The 16,703-nt window shown below is 39.1% G+C and overlaps 1 protein-coding gene across 3 annotated transcripts in view; it reads left to right on the plus strand.

Moving 5' to 3' along the window:
* Nucleotides 1-1,129: 1,129 nt before the first annotated feature.
* pip4k2aa (phosphatidylinositol-5-phosphate 4-kinase, type II, alpha a) overlaps nt 1,130-16,703 on the plus strand; it is a 31,574-nt gene continuing 16,000 nt past the window's right edge. For all 3 annotated transcript variants that reach the window (XM_056364059.1, XM_056364060.1, XM_056364061.1), the window contains exons 1-3: nt 1,130-2,168; nt 15,600-15,697; nt 15,893-15,989. In XM_056364059.1, the coding sequence (XP_056220034.1) occupies nt 2,028-2,168; nt 15,600-15,697; nt 15,893-15,989 (336 nt within the window). In that variant the 5' untranslated portion in view covers nt 1,130-2,027. The remainder of the gene's footprint in view (nt 2,169-15,599; nt 15,698-15,892; nt 15,990-16,703) is intronic.

Genomic DNA, 16,703 nt, shown 5'->3' on the forward strand with positions numbered 1-16,703 from the left:
GTTGGGCTATATAAGGGTTTGAACATTTATTACTATGAACGTTAGCTATATTTAGGGTTATTATCATATCGGCAAGCCAGTTTAATAGATATATATTACGTTATTGGGTTTCATTTGTGGATTGGACAAAGTTGACTGACATCAACAGTGTTGCTTATTCGCAAAACTGACATAGATGTAAATGTAGTCAGAACTTATAACTACGTTTAGTTAAGGGTTTTATTCGTCAAATGCACACCGCAATGAAAATACAAAGTGTACAGTAAAATAATGCACAGTGACATGTTGAATTACAAGACTGTGCCAAAGACAGCAAAAACAAAATATGAATCCTTGAAAGCTGTGAGATAGACTGAGATCAGTTATCTAACTGAGTATGCTTGCTGATCAACTAATGATCATAATTCTCACATTTGCATAAACAGATGGGAATCCTCCATAAAATAAGGGAAATGTTGAAAAATCAAAAGGGAATTTGTAGGACATCATGTGAGTGAGTGGGCTTTGTGTGTGTGTTGAGTCTGTCCCGTGTAGGTCATAGGAACAGTATTGAGGTAAAAGTGCTGCTGTGAAGAATGAGTCATAAAACAAATGAGCTCTATACAGCATCAGCATAGTGAAGCCGCTTGCTCTTGGAGAGGCACTGACACAGCAATGTGCCAGTGGAAACAGCACAGTCTGCACCAGAAAATCAAATGTCCTCTAAAGACATTACCTCTGGTGGTGTGGGACATTATCACTGCTGCCTGAAATGAGCCTGTGATTAATCTACGCTAAAGCAAGCCTCGGGTGGGGGATGGCTGAGTTGATGTACAGGTTATTCTTCTAATGCATTATTACACGAGCTGCAATAGGCAAAGGCAAAGACCTGGTCTCATGCATGCACACTCACACTCATAGACCCACCTGAAAATGATACACATCCAGTTAGTTTTTATATTTTTACACTCGGTTGAGATTTCTGATCAAGTCAATTGTCAATATGAAATTGATAATTCAAATTTAGATATAAAAAGGATCATGTGTGCTATAAAAAGCACAGCAAAGTAGCATAGGTCCGGTGAAGGGAGGGGGTTGCAGCGAATCAGCGCAGCAGACACTGCAAAGCGCAGGCTGTCACCTCCCCTCTGTCGAGCTGTCATTTGACAGCGGCACACATGAACCTCAGTGCTGCAGAAAGAATTAACCACCCGTTGATTGCACGTTTAAATATCTGGTCTTCGGTGTTTCAATTCAAACAGGGCAAGACAGGATATGCCCTAGTCATCTCTACGGACTGACCACAAACGCGTAGGAGGTCAGCTGAGCCACTTGCTAGTTGTGAGCTGCTAGCTAATGTTAATAGTTAGCTTGCAGGCTAATGGTAGCTGGCTGGTGAACGGACTCCCGTTCTGCTTTGTGCCGTCGGTTGGCTAACCTTACAAAGCTGGCTTGCTAGCGAAGGTCGGAGAAACCAACGTTAGCTGGTAGACAAGATCGTTTAGTTAGCTATTCAGCTTCATTAACGTGTCATTTTAGCAATTTGTTTTAAGGCTGCATTATAATTTGTTTTTCTTCTGTCACGGGGCTTCGCGCTTTTCCCGTTTTATACGTTTTTTAATTTTACAAAATTTATCGTTGATGTTTGCTAGCTAGCAAGCTATTCGGTTATGCTAACGCCAGCTCAGTGAGACCTTACATCGCAGGGGTGCGGAGAGCTCCAGGCGAGTTAAGGAAGGAAGAGAGGTGACTTGTGATGTGGGCTGAGGGAAGCGGCGGACTGTTAGGCGAAGGAGAGCAGCAGTATTAACTTAAAACACATCGTATTTTTTCCATATCAGTCCCTGTAGAGGAAGGGCCATATCGTCAGTCAAGCTGTGCAGGACGTTGGATGAAGAAAAGGATTGGGGTACTTTGATTTGCAAGCTGGCTAAATGAATAGTATTGGTGTTAGTGAATCGTGAGCCGGTGGCCACTGTGCCAGCTTCAAGGGAAGACACTGTTGAGATTATCGCACAGACTGCATTAACCAGTCAGTTTGCTTTAAGATGGCTTCGGCGAGCAGCATTGCCGCATCAATTGCGAGTAAAACGAAGACCAAGAAAAAACACTTCGTTGCTCAGAAAGTGAAGCTCTTCCGTGCCAGCGACCCTCTGCTCAGCGTGCTTATGTGGGGAGTCAACCATTCGGTGAGTCAGACCATCTAATCCTCATATTATGATTCACAGTTTGTTTGAGTCTCCCTCGTCACTTTGATGTGCCACATTAAACCTTAGCTACTTGCTGTCAACTGTCAGCCTTTCTGTGATTGCAGCTGATTGACAAGTACGAGATGACAGCTATCCATCGGTTGGCTACAATGCTGTCACTGTAAATGTGACTGGGTGCAAGTCTGCTGGACTCGTACACTAAATCATTAGTTATGTTTTCTTTAGTAAGCTTTGTGCAGTTACAACTCCCATGATATTAGTATTGCGTGATTTTGTTGCATGCATTTGTGTGTGTGTGTGTGTGAGAGAGAGAGAGAGAGAGAGAGCAGTGAACTCTTCTTTGGCTTCCTGTTGTGTACATGTAGGATAAGCTCCTAGGGCTCTGTGTCATGAGAGAGCAGATCTTCCCATGCAAGACAGCTTATCTCTGCTCTCCTTCTCTTCCTTTAGCGAATAATTGGACTGGGCCACTCATATGTTGGGGAGAGAGCAGTAACTTGGCAGGCAGAGGATATACAAATATTTTTTTGCACCAAATCCAAAGTATTAAACCTTTTACAAATGCTTTACACATATTATTATAACACTCAAAGATTTGGTGCATGATCAACTGACTAAGGCTATATAATCCGTAGTTCTTTAAATTCCTTCATTCTTACATTCTCCTTCATCCTTTACTCTGCTTGTTTCTAATAATTATAACATAGTTATTACAGTAAAGCCCACCTGTTTACCGAACATTTAATCTGCTGATTTAGATTGAAGAGAACTGCTTTCCAACATGTGCAAACAAACGAGATGAGCAATAAGTCAGCAGCAGCACTCATTTATTCATTCAGTTCAAACTTATCTGTTTATAGGTTTGTATGAAATTGTTCCAATGGGGTTCATAGTGTAATGGATGACAACAGTATAGTTTGTATAAAACGGAAAAGAATATTGGCCCTTTGATATGGAGTCCTGCTCTGCTTTCTTGCTCACTATTCATGTTTGCCTGTGGTTGTCCTGCTTGATTTTGTAGCATGTGGAAGTGGTCAGTAGACAGTATGACAAAGGACAGCTAGCAGTGGCTGCTTTTGAAAATGAATTCAGAATTAATTAATCTCGGCAGGAATATAAATATTTTCGACTAGCTTCATAGCAGGTGTCACTTGAACATTAATATTTATTTGGTAAGAGGTTAATAGTTCAGATTTAATTGGGTTGATCTTGCACTTCAACACTTTGTAAAATTTTGTAACTAAATGGCCTCTGTAAATATCCCTAGTCTACCTTTCTACAAAATGTATATTATGTCTGACATATTGTTTTTGGTATGTTTAATTTTGTGTTAATTTTGATGCATCAATGAAGAGATGATGCTAAACTGTGTTATGTCTTTGCAGTTTGTTTAAATAATGCACCAGCAATTTTTGCACAGATGATTTGGCCTCATTTCACCTCTGTTTGTTTCTTTGTGTTTCTTTGAAAACATATACTGATGTAATAATGATCACACCTCTTTTTAACATGTTAACAGTATTTGAATTATTATACATTTTTTAAGAGTAAGTTTATTTTTGTCTAACTCTTTAGCTCTGTATTGGGTTGAGGAATCCGGGGGTGTTTCATGGACACTGGTGTGACAGAGACACTGCTCTGAGGGGCTCACTAATGATGTGATCATTATTAAGCATGTTAGCTTCATCAGTTTAAACAGCACTTTTTGATTTTTAGCTTAATGTTTAGGTGGCAGTTTGGTGTGGATTACACAGCCTCTAGATAGCCCGTTGTATGTGAGGCCAAGACAGCTAAAGATTCAAAGCTGTTATTCAGTATCTAAGCTGTCGTCTGTAGATGGATTACAGTCACCTGGCTGTGGTGTTAAGCCTGAAGGATAAAGTAAGGTACACACAAATGTCACTTGAAATGCCTAAGAAGGATGAACATTATATATGACATCAGCCATATTATCAGCTAGACTGTCACTCAAGTTAACACAAAAAATCCTTTCCTATAGAGACCTGTGAAACTGGAATTTGTGGGTTGTGTGCCAAAAGTAAGAAAACCTTTCAAAACTCCCATTGACATTTGTAACTATGCTTAGAGCTAAAATACAGCCTTGGAACAATCATTTCCTGACCATTTCCCATACGCCCTAGATGTTCACAGGCTAAACATCACTACTCTCAACAGAAGAGGCGAGTCCCTGAGCGAGTCAAGAGGTCACAGCCAGCTCAGACATGTCTGTAATAACAGCAGGACAGAGAGACAGAGTGCTATAGATGTTTCTAGACAGCTGAGATTACAACTTAGAAGCTGAAAAACTGACTTTAGAAGAGGTCATTGTTGAGTTTTATGGATATTGATGAAACAGAGTTATGACTAAAGAACCTGCCCTCTCCTGCTTGTAGTTTTTTTTAAACATTCTTTAACTTTTTAAAGTCACAAAGGTTTCTATTTCTTATTGCAACTGCTGTAGCAGATTCAGATTTGTCTTAGAATATCCCAGGGACACACTTAATTTTTTTTTTTCAGAAAGTCATTAAATAAATGCTGAATGACAGATTGCTCTGAGTTACAGAAGTTAGTGGAACAGAGGCTAGCCTGAATGTCATTACTTTGGCTTTCTATAATATTATAGTTGCATCGTGCAGTGTCTTTCAGGACTCTGACCATGTTTCATTTTGAATGAACTTCAAATTCAACATTAAATTCATTGGCATCATTTAATTAATCTATCTGTGTTTGTCCATGGATGTCCATAAACTTCTTCTGTGGATTAATTGGCAACTGAATCTCAACCATAAAAATCTACACATTTGGAGGATCTACATGTTCAAACTGTTTTTTTGGATTGCATAACACAGAGCAGGGCCGCTGCCAGCACATTTCCTTCTTATGCCTTAGGCTACCTCCCCTGCTGTTTTTCTCATCACTTAATAAGGTACTCTGTTTCTCATACCATTGGCAACATAAAAATGACATTCCATGCCAGGTCACCAGATTGAGCAACTGAGTTACTGCCAGGGGCAGTTTAAAGCTTAATGTAAGGTTACTTAACAGCATGGCGTTTTCAAAAGTAACCTTAACGTATATATCTTAGGACAGTGCAAAGGAATGAATAAAGGGGGAGGCCTGACAATGCAACCAGGCTGCAGAGGCAATATGCAAACACATGCACACGCCCACAGGTGCTGTAAAATGTAACCCCTACACCCCATATCCACTGTAGCCTGTTAGTCAAATCCATCTTTGAAACTAGACTTATTACAGTGTTGTTGTTGTGGAAACACTGGTGAAACAATTGAAAAGTAAAGTCAGGATTATGTACCTTGAAATTTCTTTGTATGGCAAAAGGTGTGTGGCCACTTGCCTTAAAAAACCTTCTTTGACAATTACTTTAATCCTAATACTTTGAAATTTTACTTGCATCCTTCAGAGCCTAAATGAGTTACACAGCTCATAGTTTTACAGAAATGAATTGAGGCCAAAGCTAAAAAGTTTTTTTCAGTGAAAATCTCAGTTGGAAGCACCACTGAAGCTGAGTGGGTGCAAACGCTCAAACTAGAGTCTACAAGATTGATCTCAAACTCATCATCACAAAAGCATTTCCTGGTTCTAAGTCTGCATGACATTACAAATAAAAAATACACTTAGTCTCTTTAGGTCCTATTTTTTGCTGTTCACAAATTATGATGAATAAAGAAACACTCTTTATGAGTTATTACAAATGCAAGTTTAACAGTGATTCACATCTATATTTCAGTAAATTCTACCACAAAAGTCCAGAGTGTGCTGCTGGAATAGAAATATGTCAGAATGTGTTCGACTGTTGGCCTTTGTGTAGATTTGTCACCATTTGGAAAGCTGCATCGTCACAGTTTAAGGCACCAACTGTTAAATCGTAGCTAAGAGTACTGTGGCTCATAACGTGCTGTTGCATGTCACGTACTCCTGTCCTTTTGAAGTGAAGCGGACAGTTGTGTTGAGTTGATGATTTCATGTGGCTTTACATTATCACAGGCATAAAGAAGGAAAAATGTTATAAAAAATGACATTTTGCTTAAAAGTATGGTGCCACTCAACTGACATTTCAAGAAAAAACAGCCATTCATTTTATGTAGCAGTGCAGGTAGAAAAGTGTGAGTTGGTCAGTTTCAGTTTCCCTCTTTAGCATACAATTAGGAAATGAAATAAAAACTTTTTGTTCATATTTTCTCAGAAGACTTTGAATAGTATAGACAAATCTTATGCAAGTCTAAATTTTAAGTCTTTTCTTCCCTTTTCATTTTGGGCTTCCTTAGGTTTACTTTAGTTTTTCTTAGTGTCACTCCTTTATTTCTATACTTCCATTAAACTCTCCCCAGCCTGCAGGTTCATTCACTATTTTTGTCATAGCCCCTTTTTGTGTCATTCTGTCTATCTGGCTCACTTTCATTCCCTGCCCCTCTCTCTCCCCTTTCTTTGTTCTTTCCTGCCTCTCTGTCTGACTCAGAGTAGCTGAGTCTGGTTCTGTGGATTGCATAAGATGGGGTTTCTATAAATATCTGCTGGAGTGACCTACAGCTAATATGTGTGATGATTATGGTTGAGGAAAACAGAAAAGCTCGAGCCTTACATCCTGGCACCCTCTGGCAGTGACAGATAGAAGAACTTGTGGAAGCGTCTTGTGGTTTGTTCCAGTGTGCATCTCCAAAAACCTTTTAAGGACAACATTTTCTTTTATGTTTGCGCCTGCATTAATGCAGATATTTATGCATATGCTTGCTTGTGTACGTTTGTTTGTGTGTGTGTCCTTCACCACAGTCACTGCTATGGCACACTACTTGGCAGAATGTGATGCGACATGTTGCTGAGTAGCTTGATTCACTCAGCAGGACAGGCCATATATCATAAGCCTGTTTGTTGCACAGTCAGTCCAAACCACTATATCCTTTAATAGTTGGCCTTTCGCAGCACTGACTTTACAATAGTCTTGCTGAGCTGTCTGCATGTGTGTGTCCGTCTGTGTCTATGTGTGTGCAGACGTGTTGATGAGAACTATAATTTCTGTGTTACCTTTTTTTACCTTAGTCATCTGTCATTTACTGTTTCAACACTGATAGGAGCATGTCTGGTGCAAAACGAATTAGCCTCAGAGAATGCTTACATTGAATAATATTTGTCTTAATTATACACTGTTGGGGTTTGGTATACCTGGCATACTGTACTGTAAGACTTGGAAACACACATTTCCTTCCTTCAGCACTTGTGAGTGTGACTGACACTGATTAAAATAGACTTAAATGACCTATTAGTACCTGATGTGAATGCTGACATCTCACAATTCAAGGGATGAATACTTTAAGCTTTTAATTATGCTTAAGGTGTCTTACTCAGGTAGTTGGTTGCATTTGTCCAAGGCCCTGTCTCTTCTCTCTATGTCTCTGTCTCTTTCACTTGCACACACACACACACACACACACACACACACACACAGACACACACAGATACACACAGATGCAGCAGTCCGTTTACCTTACCACTGTTCCACTTTTATTGTCAGTGTGTCCTCATTATGGCTGACCTCTCTTTGCTGAGGCTGTGAGCAGGAGGAACATGGGAGTAACGGCTCACCCCGACACTGAAGTTGTCAAAGGTCCTCCACAGAATTAGGTCACATACAGGCTGTCATGGTCAGGGCTGATCATTGTGTGTGGTTTAAAGTAGCAGATATACTCACCTTTACTTAGAATTACATGAAAACATTTTCTTTAAGTGCTGCTACACCAGTTATAAGACATACATACAATTAAGGCATTTGAAATTAAAATGTATGGCCACTTTCTATGTTAAATATCTTACAAAGTGCTTTGATCAGTTGTTTACGTAGATGTGATTTATCAGACTTTTCCTTTAGATTCTATATTTATTGATAATCAAAATTACTTATGATGAGGTAAATTTCCCAGACACCACAGTTTTTTTCTACCCGCCCTGTTATATAGTTATTTCTTTTTATGGCCTAGCCAATAAATCCCTGACATATACACACCCAGACATCATTGTTGTGCTGTGTGTAGGGCTTTCCTCCTAAAAGGGCTTCAGTTGTACTCTGGGGTTAGCTGTATTTGTCTTTATGTGGATATTGTTAGAATTGCTACATAAGGTTCTAAGAATGGTTCTGGGATTCATAACAGGTCAGGTAATGATGTAATAGCCTAGTTAAGTGGTCAGTGAAAGGTCAAGTCCAAACTCAGTACAATCTACTACGGCTATATGTGACCTTTGATGCCCACTATCTGACTGTTAAAGGGTAAATGTCCATCTCACTGGGTGTATCTAAACTGTATATGAATACCTTCGTGGTGTACAAATATCTGTAACGTTGTGGTCAGGAAGTATATCACACATATGGACAAGTTGATTAAGGCTCAGTAGTTTTTATCTTTTTGAGTCATTCCCTAAAAAGTGCAAGACTGTTGACGTTGGTGGTTGATGTGTGTTACTTGGGACAACATTTTGAAGTGCATGTTGATGAGTTCAGAAGCTCTCACTGTGAAAAAAAAATTACTACAAAAACAGCAGTAGTGAATTGATTGGAGTCTAGCTTTTGCCAGATTGCAAAACCACATGTCTAGTGTATTTACACTCCAACATATTGGTTAATTGCATGATCAGTCAGTCTTGATTACATTTTAATCAGAGCCACTTACATTCAATATGTTGCAAATAGGCTTAGAGGAAGCGCATGGTAGTGTGCCATTCACTCTAGGAGTAGCTTCTTTAGAACACATCCCACTTCCCCCATATAATTGACAGCTTCACACTAGAACATTGGCCATGCTGCAAGATGACTCCAATATACAGTATCACATACTGATGATGTTCTTCCCCTTTCCCTCTCTGTCTGTGGCTGTCAGCTAAAACATGTTTTTCTCACCTATCCTTTCTATTTTAACAGTTCTGATTTGTTAGCTCTTTGTGAGCTCTTTGTCTGATGATGTTTTTATGGATTGTTCTGGATTTGTTTACCTCCCTGACTCTTGCTACATTCAAGGTAAAATTGCAAGAGCAGAAGGAAACCATAAGCTATATACATGTAAAAATGTATATTTAAGTCCACTCCAATTCAAAATAAACCCCAAAAGCTCAGAGTCTATGAGTGTAGCAAACATCTCGAGACCAGACTGGAGGCCGAGTTCAACTTCAGAGTATATAAAAATTTGTGTTTTTTTTTAAGTTTAGGTTAGGACCAAAAAGTAAAATATGCGAATGTTAGAATGGGATGCCATCTCAGTGAGAGTTAAAGCACATATTGATTTGTGAGAAATTCTGTTTTGTTGGGCTGCAATGTGGCATTGTGGAATTACAGTTTGGACATGGAGAAACTTAAGTACATGTCATGTACACTTAGTAAATAGAATAAAAAATACTGCAGCTCAGATGGTGACCACTCCAAGCATTTATTTGTTTTGGTTTTTTGGGTTTTTTTTTTGAGACCATAGCTTTGGGAGACATGGAGTGCGCAATATAAAGCATGGAGGGCACAAAATAAACAGCAGTGATATATCAGCAGGCCATGCTAAATATTTTACTTTGTTACATACATTTTTAGCAACTCTTTAGCTACTCTCTCAAAGGTATACCACAGCAGTAAGTAAGTAAGAGCTGTGATTGTTTCAAAACTGAACATATACAATGTCTTGTTCTGAGAAGGCAATGAGGGACATGTCCAAATACTAGAGATGTTTTGATCCCATTTTTTCCTTCCAATACCTGAGCTTGTGCACCATCCAATACAGAGCTGTATACAGAGCTGTATAGTACTAACCCTGTATGGATGTGATATGATTTCTATCATTGTTTAATGACATGGCTCTGGGTAAACACTTTGTAAAACATGAAAGAAATACACAAATGCCATAGAATCTCTCTTATAACAGTGGATACTGCTTATAGTAATCACAGTTGCAGTGGTCAACCACCTATATGAATCAAAAAGCTTGAGACAGAATCATTACTATAGAAATGGTGTCTTATAATTTGGCTACACAGTGCAACTTCCTATGTAGGTTGTTGTTTTGGAGCGACAAAGAAGAATTGATTTCTGGGAAAACTGCTGTTTTATCTGAGTGTAAAACTATAAAGTTTATCAATACATTGTATGGTAACGGATTGATCCATAGACGATTGCCAAGCCAGTATTTTAGGCAGTATCTGAGGCATTTCCGATACTAGTATCAGAATAAGGACAAATACTGTCCAAATCTTCGTGCCACATTCATGCTCATGCTGACATTGTTTTCTCAGAGATAATTTGTCAAACACCACAGGACACTATTTAAAAATGTTTAGGAAACTATTTAAGGAGCAATCTAAAGCAGACCGGAGCTACTGTTTTAGCCATCAATAATTTTAATTGAAGAATACATTTTCTGAATAATTTATCATAATAATTTTATTAAAACACTCTGCTTGCTGTAGTCTAAGTGGGGTTTCTGTAGCTGAATTATGCAGTGGAAAAATAGCATATAAATAAAGATGGATTGGGTAGTGTCTGAAGATTTTGTTATTGAAGGACTCCATTTGGAATGGGTGGAAAAAACTATGATCTTTGACCTTTACTAACAGAGATACATTTCAAGAGGAACTTGACAGAATTGCCACATCACAGTAAGATTTTTACATGAGGAACACATTGTAGTTGTAGCTTCAAAGTCAGAAACTGCGTTATCAGAAATTAAAAAAGATAAAAACAGATGACATTCATAGATTTCCTGTTCATTGTCAAATGTCTCCCTCCAGGCTGCATATCCTGATGGCATGCCTGATTAGTCTTGTGTCTTTCATTTTCAACTCTGGGTGAGGCTTCTCTCAACTTTAATATTTTCGTCACCTTTATATATCTTGCACATAATGACCCAATAGTTTATGTTGTTGGATCCAGATTTTTGTACCAAGTGGTAAAGGTGTTAGAATCTCTGTGCTGTCAACACTATTAATGGGCTGTCATCTGCTAAGAGCAAGTCATCCATCTGTAATTGTTCAGAGATAACACTATGCCATGTTGCTGACAGAGCATGCTCTCTTCACCAACTTCCTGTCCAACGGAGCAACAGCACACACTTGCTTCACTCTGGGCCGGAAAACCAGTCTTCATCACCATGGAGACAAACAGGAAGCGGTGGTGTGAAATTTGTCTGCAAGTTTGATAGCTCCAGGAAGATAAGCAGATATGCTGCTTATGATTAAACAAAACATAAAAGCGTAACTATGCTCAAGATAGAAATCATGACAAGAGCTTTAGCAGATAAAATAGGAGCGCTACACGCGTTATTTAATGTGGATTAGGTGCTCAAAGCGATGGTCAGGTCAATATACTGGATTAGCTGCACCTCTGTGTAGACACCGGCAAAAACTTTTAGCCGCAGGGCAACAGTAGTACAATGTTAAAACTTAAAGCTCTGCCTACTATCCAAACCAATAATGACTGTCAAAAGCATTTTGTGGAAATAGGGTGAAATAGTAATTTTGTCACAGGCTCCCATTCTCTCTTTTACAGCTTTTACTGTAGTATGCATTTAATTGCAGGAGAACAATTGCCATCAAAACAAATTGTTTTCTTGGCCTACTCTAGGGACCTATTACCTTTCTTTTTTATCTAACAGATATTTCCACCCCATGTTTATATGTGCATGTATTTGTGTTAACAATTTTTGTTGCTGTGACTTATGTGCATTAACATTCAGTATACTAGTTACCTCACTGTGTGTGTGTGTGTGTGTGTGTGTGTGTGTGTTGTGTGTGTGTGTGTGTGTGTGTGTGTGTGTGTGTGTGTGTGTGTGTGTGTGTGTGTGTGTGTGTGTGTGTGTGTGTGTGCGTGTGTGTGTGTGTGCGTGTGTGTGTGTGCGTGTGTGCGTGTGTGTGTGTGCGTGTGTGTGTGTGCGTGCGCGGTCATGCATTTGTGTGTGTGCGTTCGTGCGTGTGCTTGGTAAGATCTGGCATTGTCTCTGCCCTTGTTTGAAACACAGCTTTGTTGATGAGGTGACATCTCCCCATGGAGTACCCAGAATGCATCTGTGCAATAGCATCACTGTGACGTTGGCGCCTGTCACACCAGGGCATTTAAACATACAAGGATATGGCATCTGTGGACGTGGATCCTCTGCTTGCTCTGTCTCGCTTATGCCCTCATTTTGATATTTAAAAAAAAAAAAATGCCTTCTTCCCTTTTTAGATACACTTTCTTCTCTTTTTTCAGACATGTTTTGTTCTCTTGTCTTTATCTCAGATGTTTCCTTCCTAAAAATTCTCATCTGTTGTTAATCCTACTTCAGAGGCACAGTAATGCTATGTTCTTATCCTCCTTTTATTTCTTTTTTTCCCATTTCTTTCAATTGCTTGAAAGTTTATAATGATCCTGGAGAATATTTTGAGTACAGAGATATCCAGTTTGAATTGTAACTCTCAACTCTACTAAGACAGCAGTATAGTGGTATAGCCAAAGTAAACAGCCTTGAAATAATACTGTGCTAAATGAGTACACGTTTGCTGAGCTGGTTAAATGAAAAGTTGTAATAGTGGACAAAGACAGAGCTTTGCACATCATTGGACAAGTTTTGCAGAGCTCAGCAGTAAGGTTTGTTTTACACTTGACCAGTCAAGCCAGTAGGTCAGAGTTCTTCACATTGTATTCACTTAATAATAATAGAATTGAAATAATTCTCTGAATTTAAGCATTACTATTAAAATAGGTTGTCCTTGGAAGATTACCTACTTGATCACATGGCCTCTTAAATTAGTAAATGTCAGTGGCTGAATCACTGTATTAAAAAGCTAGAGTTTTAATGTTAAGGATTGCTCAATAGTTCATAAGACTTCTACTCATATGATTGAACTGTTCAGTCAGAAATCTGGGACTAGTTCCCCAAACAACCTCTGGTGTAAACTCTCTCCCAGTGGTTGAGTGCCTTTCCACTGTTCCACTGGCCCGCTCTCATAATTGATGTAGTTTTTGTGCTGTGTACCCAGGATAGACAGCAGTGGAGAAGGCAGCAGGGATATATAATTACTACAGATATAATTTTGAAATTGGTAACATTGATTGTCTGTTTTATCACATTGTGGAGATGATGGCATGTTGTGTTTAAAATAATATCAATCCTGTACTGTAGGAACTGTCTGTTGGCAGCCTCCAAGTAAAGCAGATTGGACTGGCTCACTTTTAAAAGCACAAACAATTAAGCACACTCAATACCCAAGAGCTGGCAGCAAGTAGCCCTTATGCTGGCAAAAGTGGTTAGCTGAAAATCTCCCATCACACAGATATGCCAGACTGAACCAATGTATAATATGGGTTGGTATATGCTGGCTGTAAACACAGTGAATATCCAATTTAAAGCTTTACTAAATGCAAAATGTTGGCATTGGTCCCAAACAAAACAAAATGAGCTTGTTTGTTTTGAAGATGTGTATTTGTGTTGATCCTGTTGCTGTATCTTGTGTTATACCAAAAATTAATACAACTCGGCTAACATGTTTAAGGCATACGATCTTAAAAAGCACACTTCTGAACGGTCACCTGAAGTATGCAAAATGCTTTCATGGGTCAGTCATGCTGAGGCCATTCTCTGCACCATCTAACACTTCTACAGCATTACAGGGCTATGGATAATCCCCAGTGGTAAAAAAAAATATGGGCTACCTCTTCTAAGGCAGCAGCTAGAATAGTGATATGACATCACCTCTTCTTTGTCCGGGCAATCCTAGCTGTGAGCAATGTACAAAGTTTATAGTACATTTGGGACTGTACAGTAGAGAGACACACATACATTTTATGATAATGTTACAATCAATCAGAGTATTTGACTTCATTCTGTACACCTAGATTACAAGTGTGATTGGTGGAATGACTATTAATAGATTCAAGCAACCTGCCAGCAGCCCTGCCTCGGGCCAACAATAAATACGTAAGCACACACACACACACACACACACACACACCCATCATATGCGTATCAAGCTGTGCCTGAGTCATAACAAATGTCAGGTCTATGTATTACAGCAATGTGATGCATGGCCAGCTCCAAATGGAAACTCCTGCAATGTACCTTATGTGTTTGAAGCCCCACTGTTTATTCATTTTACAAGGTTTATTCAAGCCTCAAGTAATTTAGCATTTTGTTGAATGTTAATCGTGGCCATAAATGTGCAGTCAGAATGATTTGAGTGTTCATAATCTAACTCACCTGATAGCCCATAACATCTAGTTTAATTATCATCATACATAAGATTCAAATATGCCACATGCCATTGCCACATGTCATTCTGAAAACATGAGCTCTCCTAAAACTCAAAATCATGATTCCTTCTTTCAGTCGCATGTCGCATCTTGTCTTGCTCTTTTAGAACTTCAGCAGTTCTGGCAACATTTCCACTTGCCTTTCCGCTACAGTTATCCTTCAGCCCTGTAGGCTGCATCATCCTGAAAAGCTAATCTATAAACTGGTCACATCACAAGGTGTTCTGTGCTGAAGATTGGTATTGATTAATGACCTGGACCAAAACTCTTGGCCTGAATCATAAATTAGTCCTGATAACAGATTGCTTTGATTGTGGGGAAAAAAATACACAGGTGCAAATATATCTTTTTGCCTGTTATACTTGCTTTATTGTTCTATAAAGCAGCACCACATTTTACTCAGTTATGAGATGGCAGAAAAAAAATTACATTAATGATGTGAGTAGCTTTTGTGCTGCAAGGTGGTGGAAGTTTGCACCGACTGTCATCTTGGCCAACTGATTCACTCTTTTACGGACACCCTAACCACATACATGTGTGAAGTGCTCTTACACTGACTGTCTTTTCAGAAATAGGATATAGTCATCTGAGCATTCATGGGAAGTTCTGTGAGTGTCGACCTTTGTGCCTGTATGGTGAACCGTGCACTTTATTGGTTTGGGTAATATTGCATTGTGAAAAAGGTTACATGAGTTTAGCTGTGAAGCACACAGATAGCATGTGGTTGATATTTGCAGAATCCCTGTGTTGAGAGTTTTTGAGATGCTCCAGTAACATGTTGTAGGAAATATTAAAAAAGAAAACTGGTATTTTGTATTTTGATCACAGTGGCAGTGGTGGGTAATGGTTGCAAAGCTTCACATCAGATGCTGTGTTGTCCAGATGAAGTTAATGTCATCTTTTTCCTTTCAGTTTTGATCCCACCGATCTTTAGTTTATGTTTGTCAGCAGTTATGATCTTTGTCAGTGTTTTGTCTATATTGCCTCAGTGATTTATTCATTTTCTCCCTGAGTATCCCAAGGCTGTTAGATTCCAGACTTCTAACATGTCTAATGTGATGTGATTTTACTGACATATTTTAGACTGGTCTGTCTTCCTAGATAAATCACTGATCTCTCCTTCATTCCTATGTTTTTCTACCCAGATAAATGAATTAAGCCATGTTCAGATTCCCATCATGCTCATGCCAGATGACTTCAAAGCCTATTCTAAGATCAAAGTGGACAACCACCTCTTCAACAAGTAAGGTCTTTTTGCGTATATTTTATAATCATGGTATTTCACAAAACCAATGACACTATGAAATATATTTTATCTTCAAGATTTTTTTTTAATATTCTTTAGTACTCACAGCATCTCAAAATATATAATTTGTATTGTCTGATTTTTCTAAGTGTGTGTGTTTGTGTATTTGTTTGTGTGTGTGTGTATGCACAGGGAGAACATGCCCAGCCATTTCAAGTTCAAGGAGTACTGCCCTCTGGTGTTTCGAAACCTCAGAGAGAGGTTTGGCATCGACGATCAGGACTTCTTGGTATGACAAGATAGTGTCACAAATGACAAGCCTAGCAACATTATTACCCCTCTGGGTTAAGTGCCTAGTTTCTTTTGTCATCTTTGTACAACCTGATTGGTGTGAATTGCCACACAATAGAGTGCCAACTACTATAGACAGTCACATAATTTTACAGGCAATACAGTACCAAAAATCGCAGCCACCCCGTACTGCAAGCAAACACATGTAACTGTTCCAAAACAAATGTGATCACAGTCTTAACTAGGAAAGTGTTGCTCTTTTGCGCTTTTTCCTTTCCCTCTTTTGTTTCAGACCACTCCATGTCTGCCTTTATTTTCCACTCTTTCCTAGTAAATCCCCATTCCCAGTGCAGGCAGTGAGTTGGCAGCATTTGGAGGTCATTGTGTCCCAGCTCAGTGCAGCTGTCCTTCTCACATGTTTACATTGGGGTTCGGATGGCTGCAGTGAGTGGGCAGTCGGGTGTTAAGACACTGGCCAGTGCAAAGGGATGTTGCAACAGTCTCAACATTAAACTACTTCATTACATGAGGCACTAGTCATATTGTGGTCAAAAGCTTTATTGGTTAGTTCTTTTCTTTCTTTTTTTTTACCTTGCTTTAAAACCAGCCTATTGGCATTATTTCTAATTACACTGGTAATATTCCTTATTATAGCCAATGGGTACCACCAGCTGTAAGGCTGCTCTTTTGATGAGATGCAGCAGTAATCATT

This window comes from Seriola aureovittata, chromosome 20 (assembly GCF_021018895.1).
Source record: "Seriola aureovittata isolate HTS-2021-v1 ecotype China chromosome 20, ASM2101889v1, whole genome shotgun sequence".
Classification (NCBI taxonomy): domain Eukaryota; kingdom Metazoa; phylum Chordata; class Actinopteri; order Carangiformes; family Carangidae; genus Seriola; species Seriola aureovittata.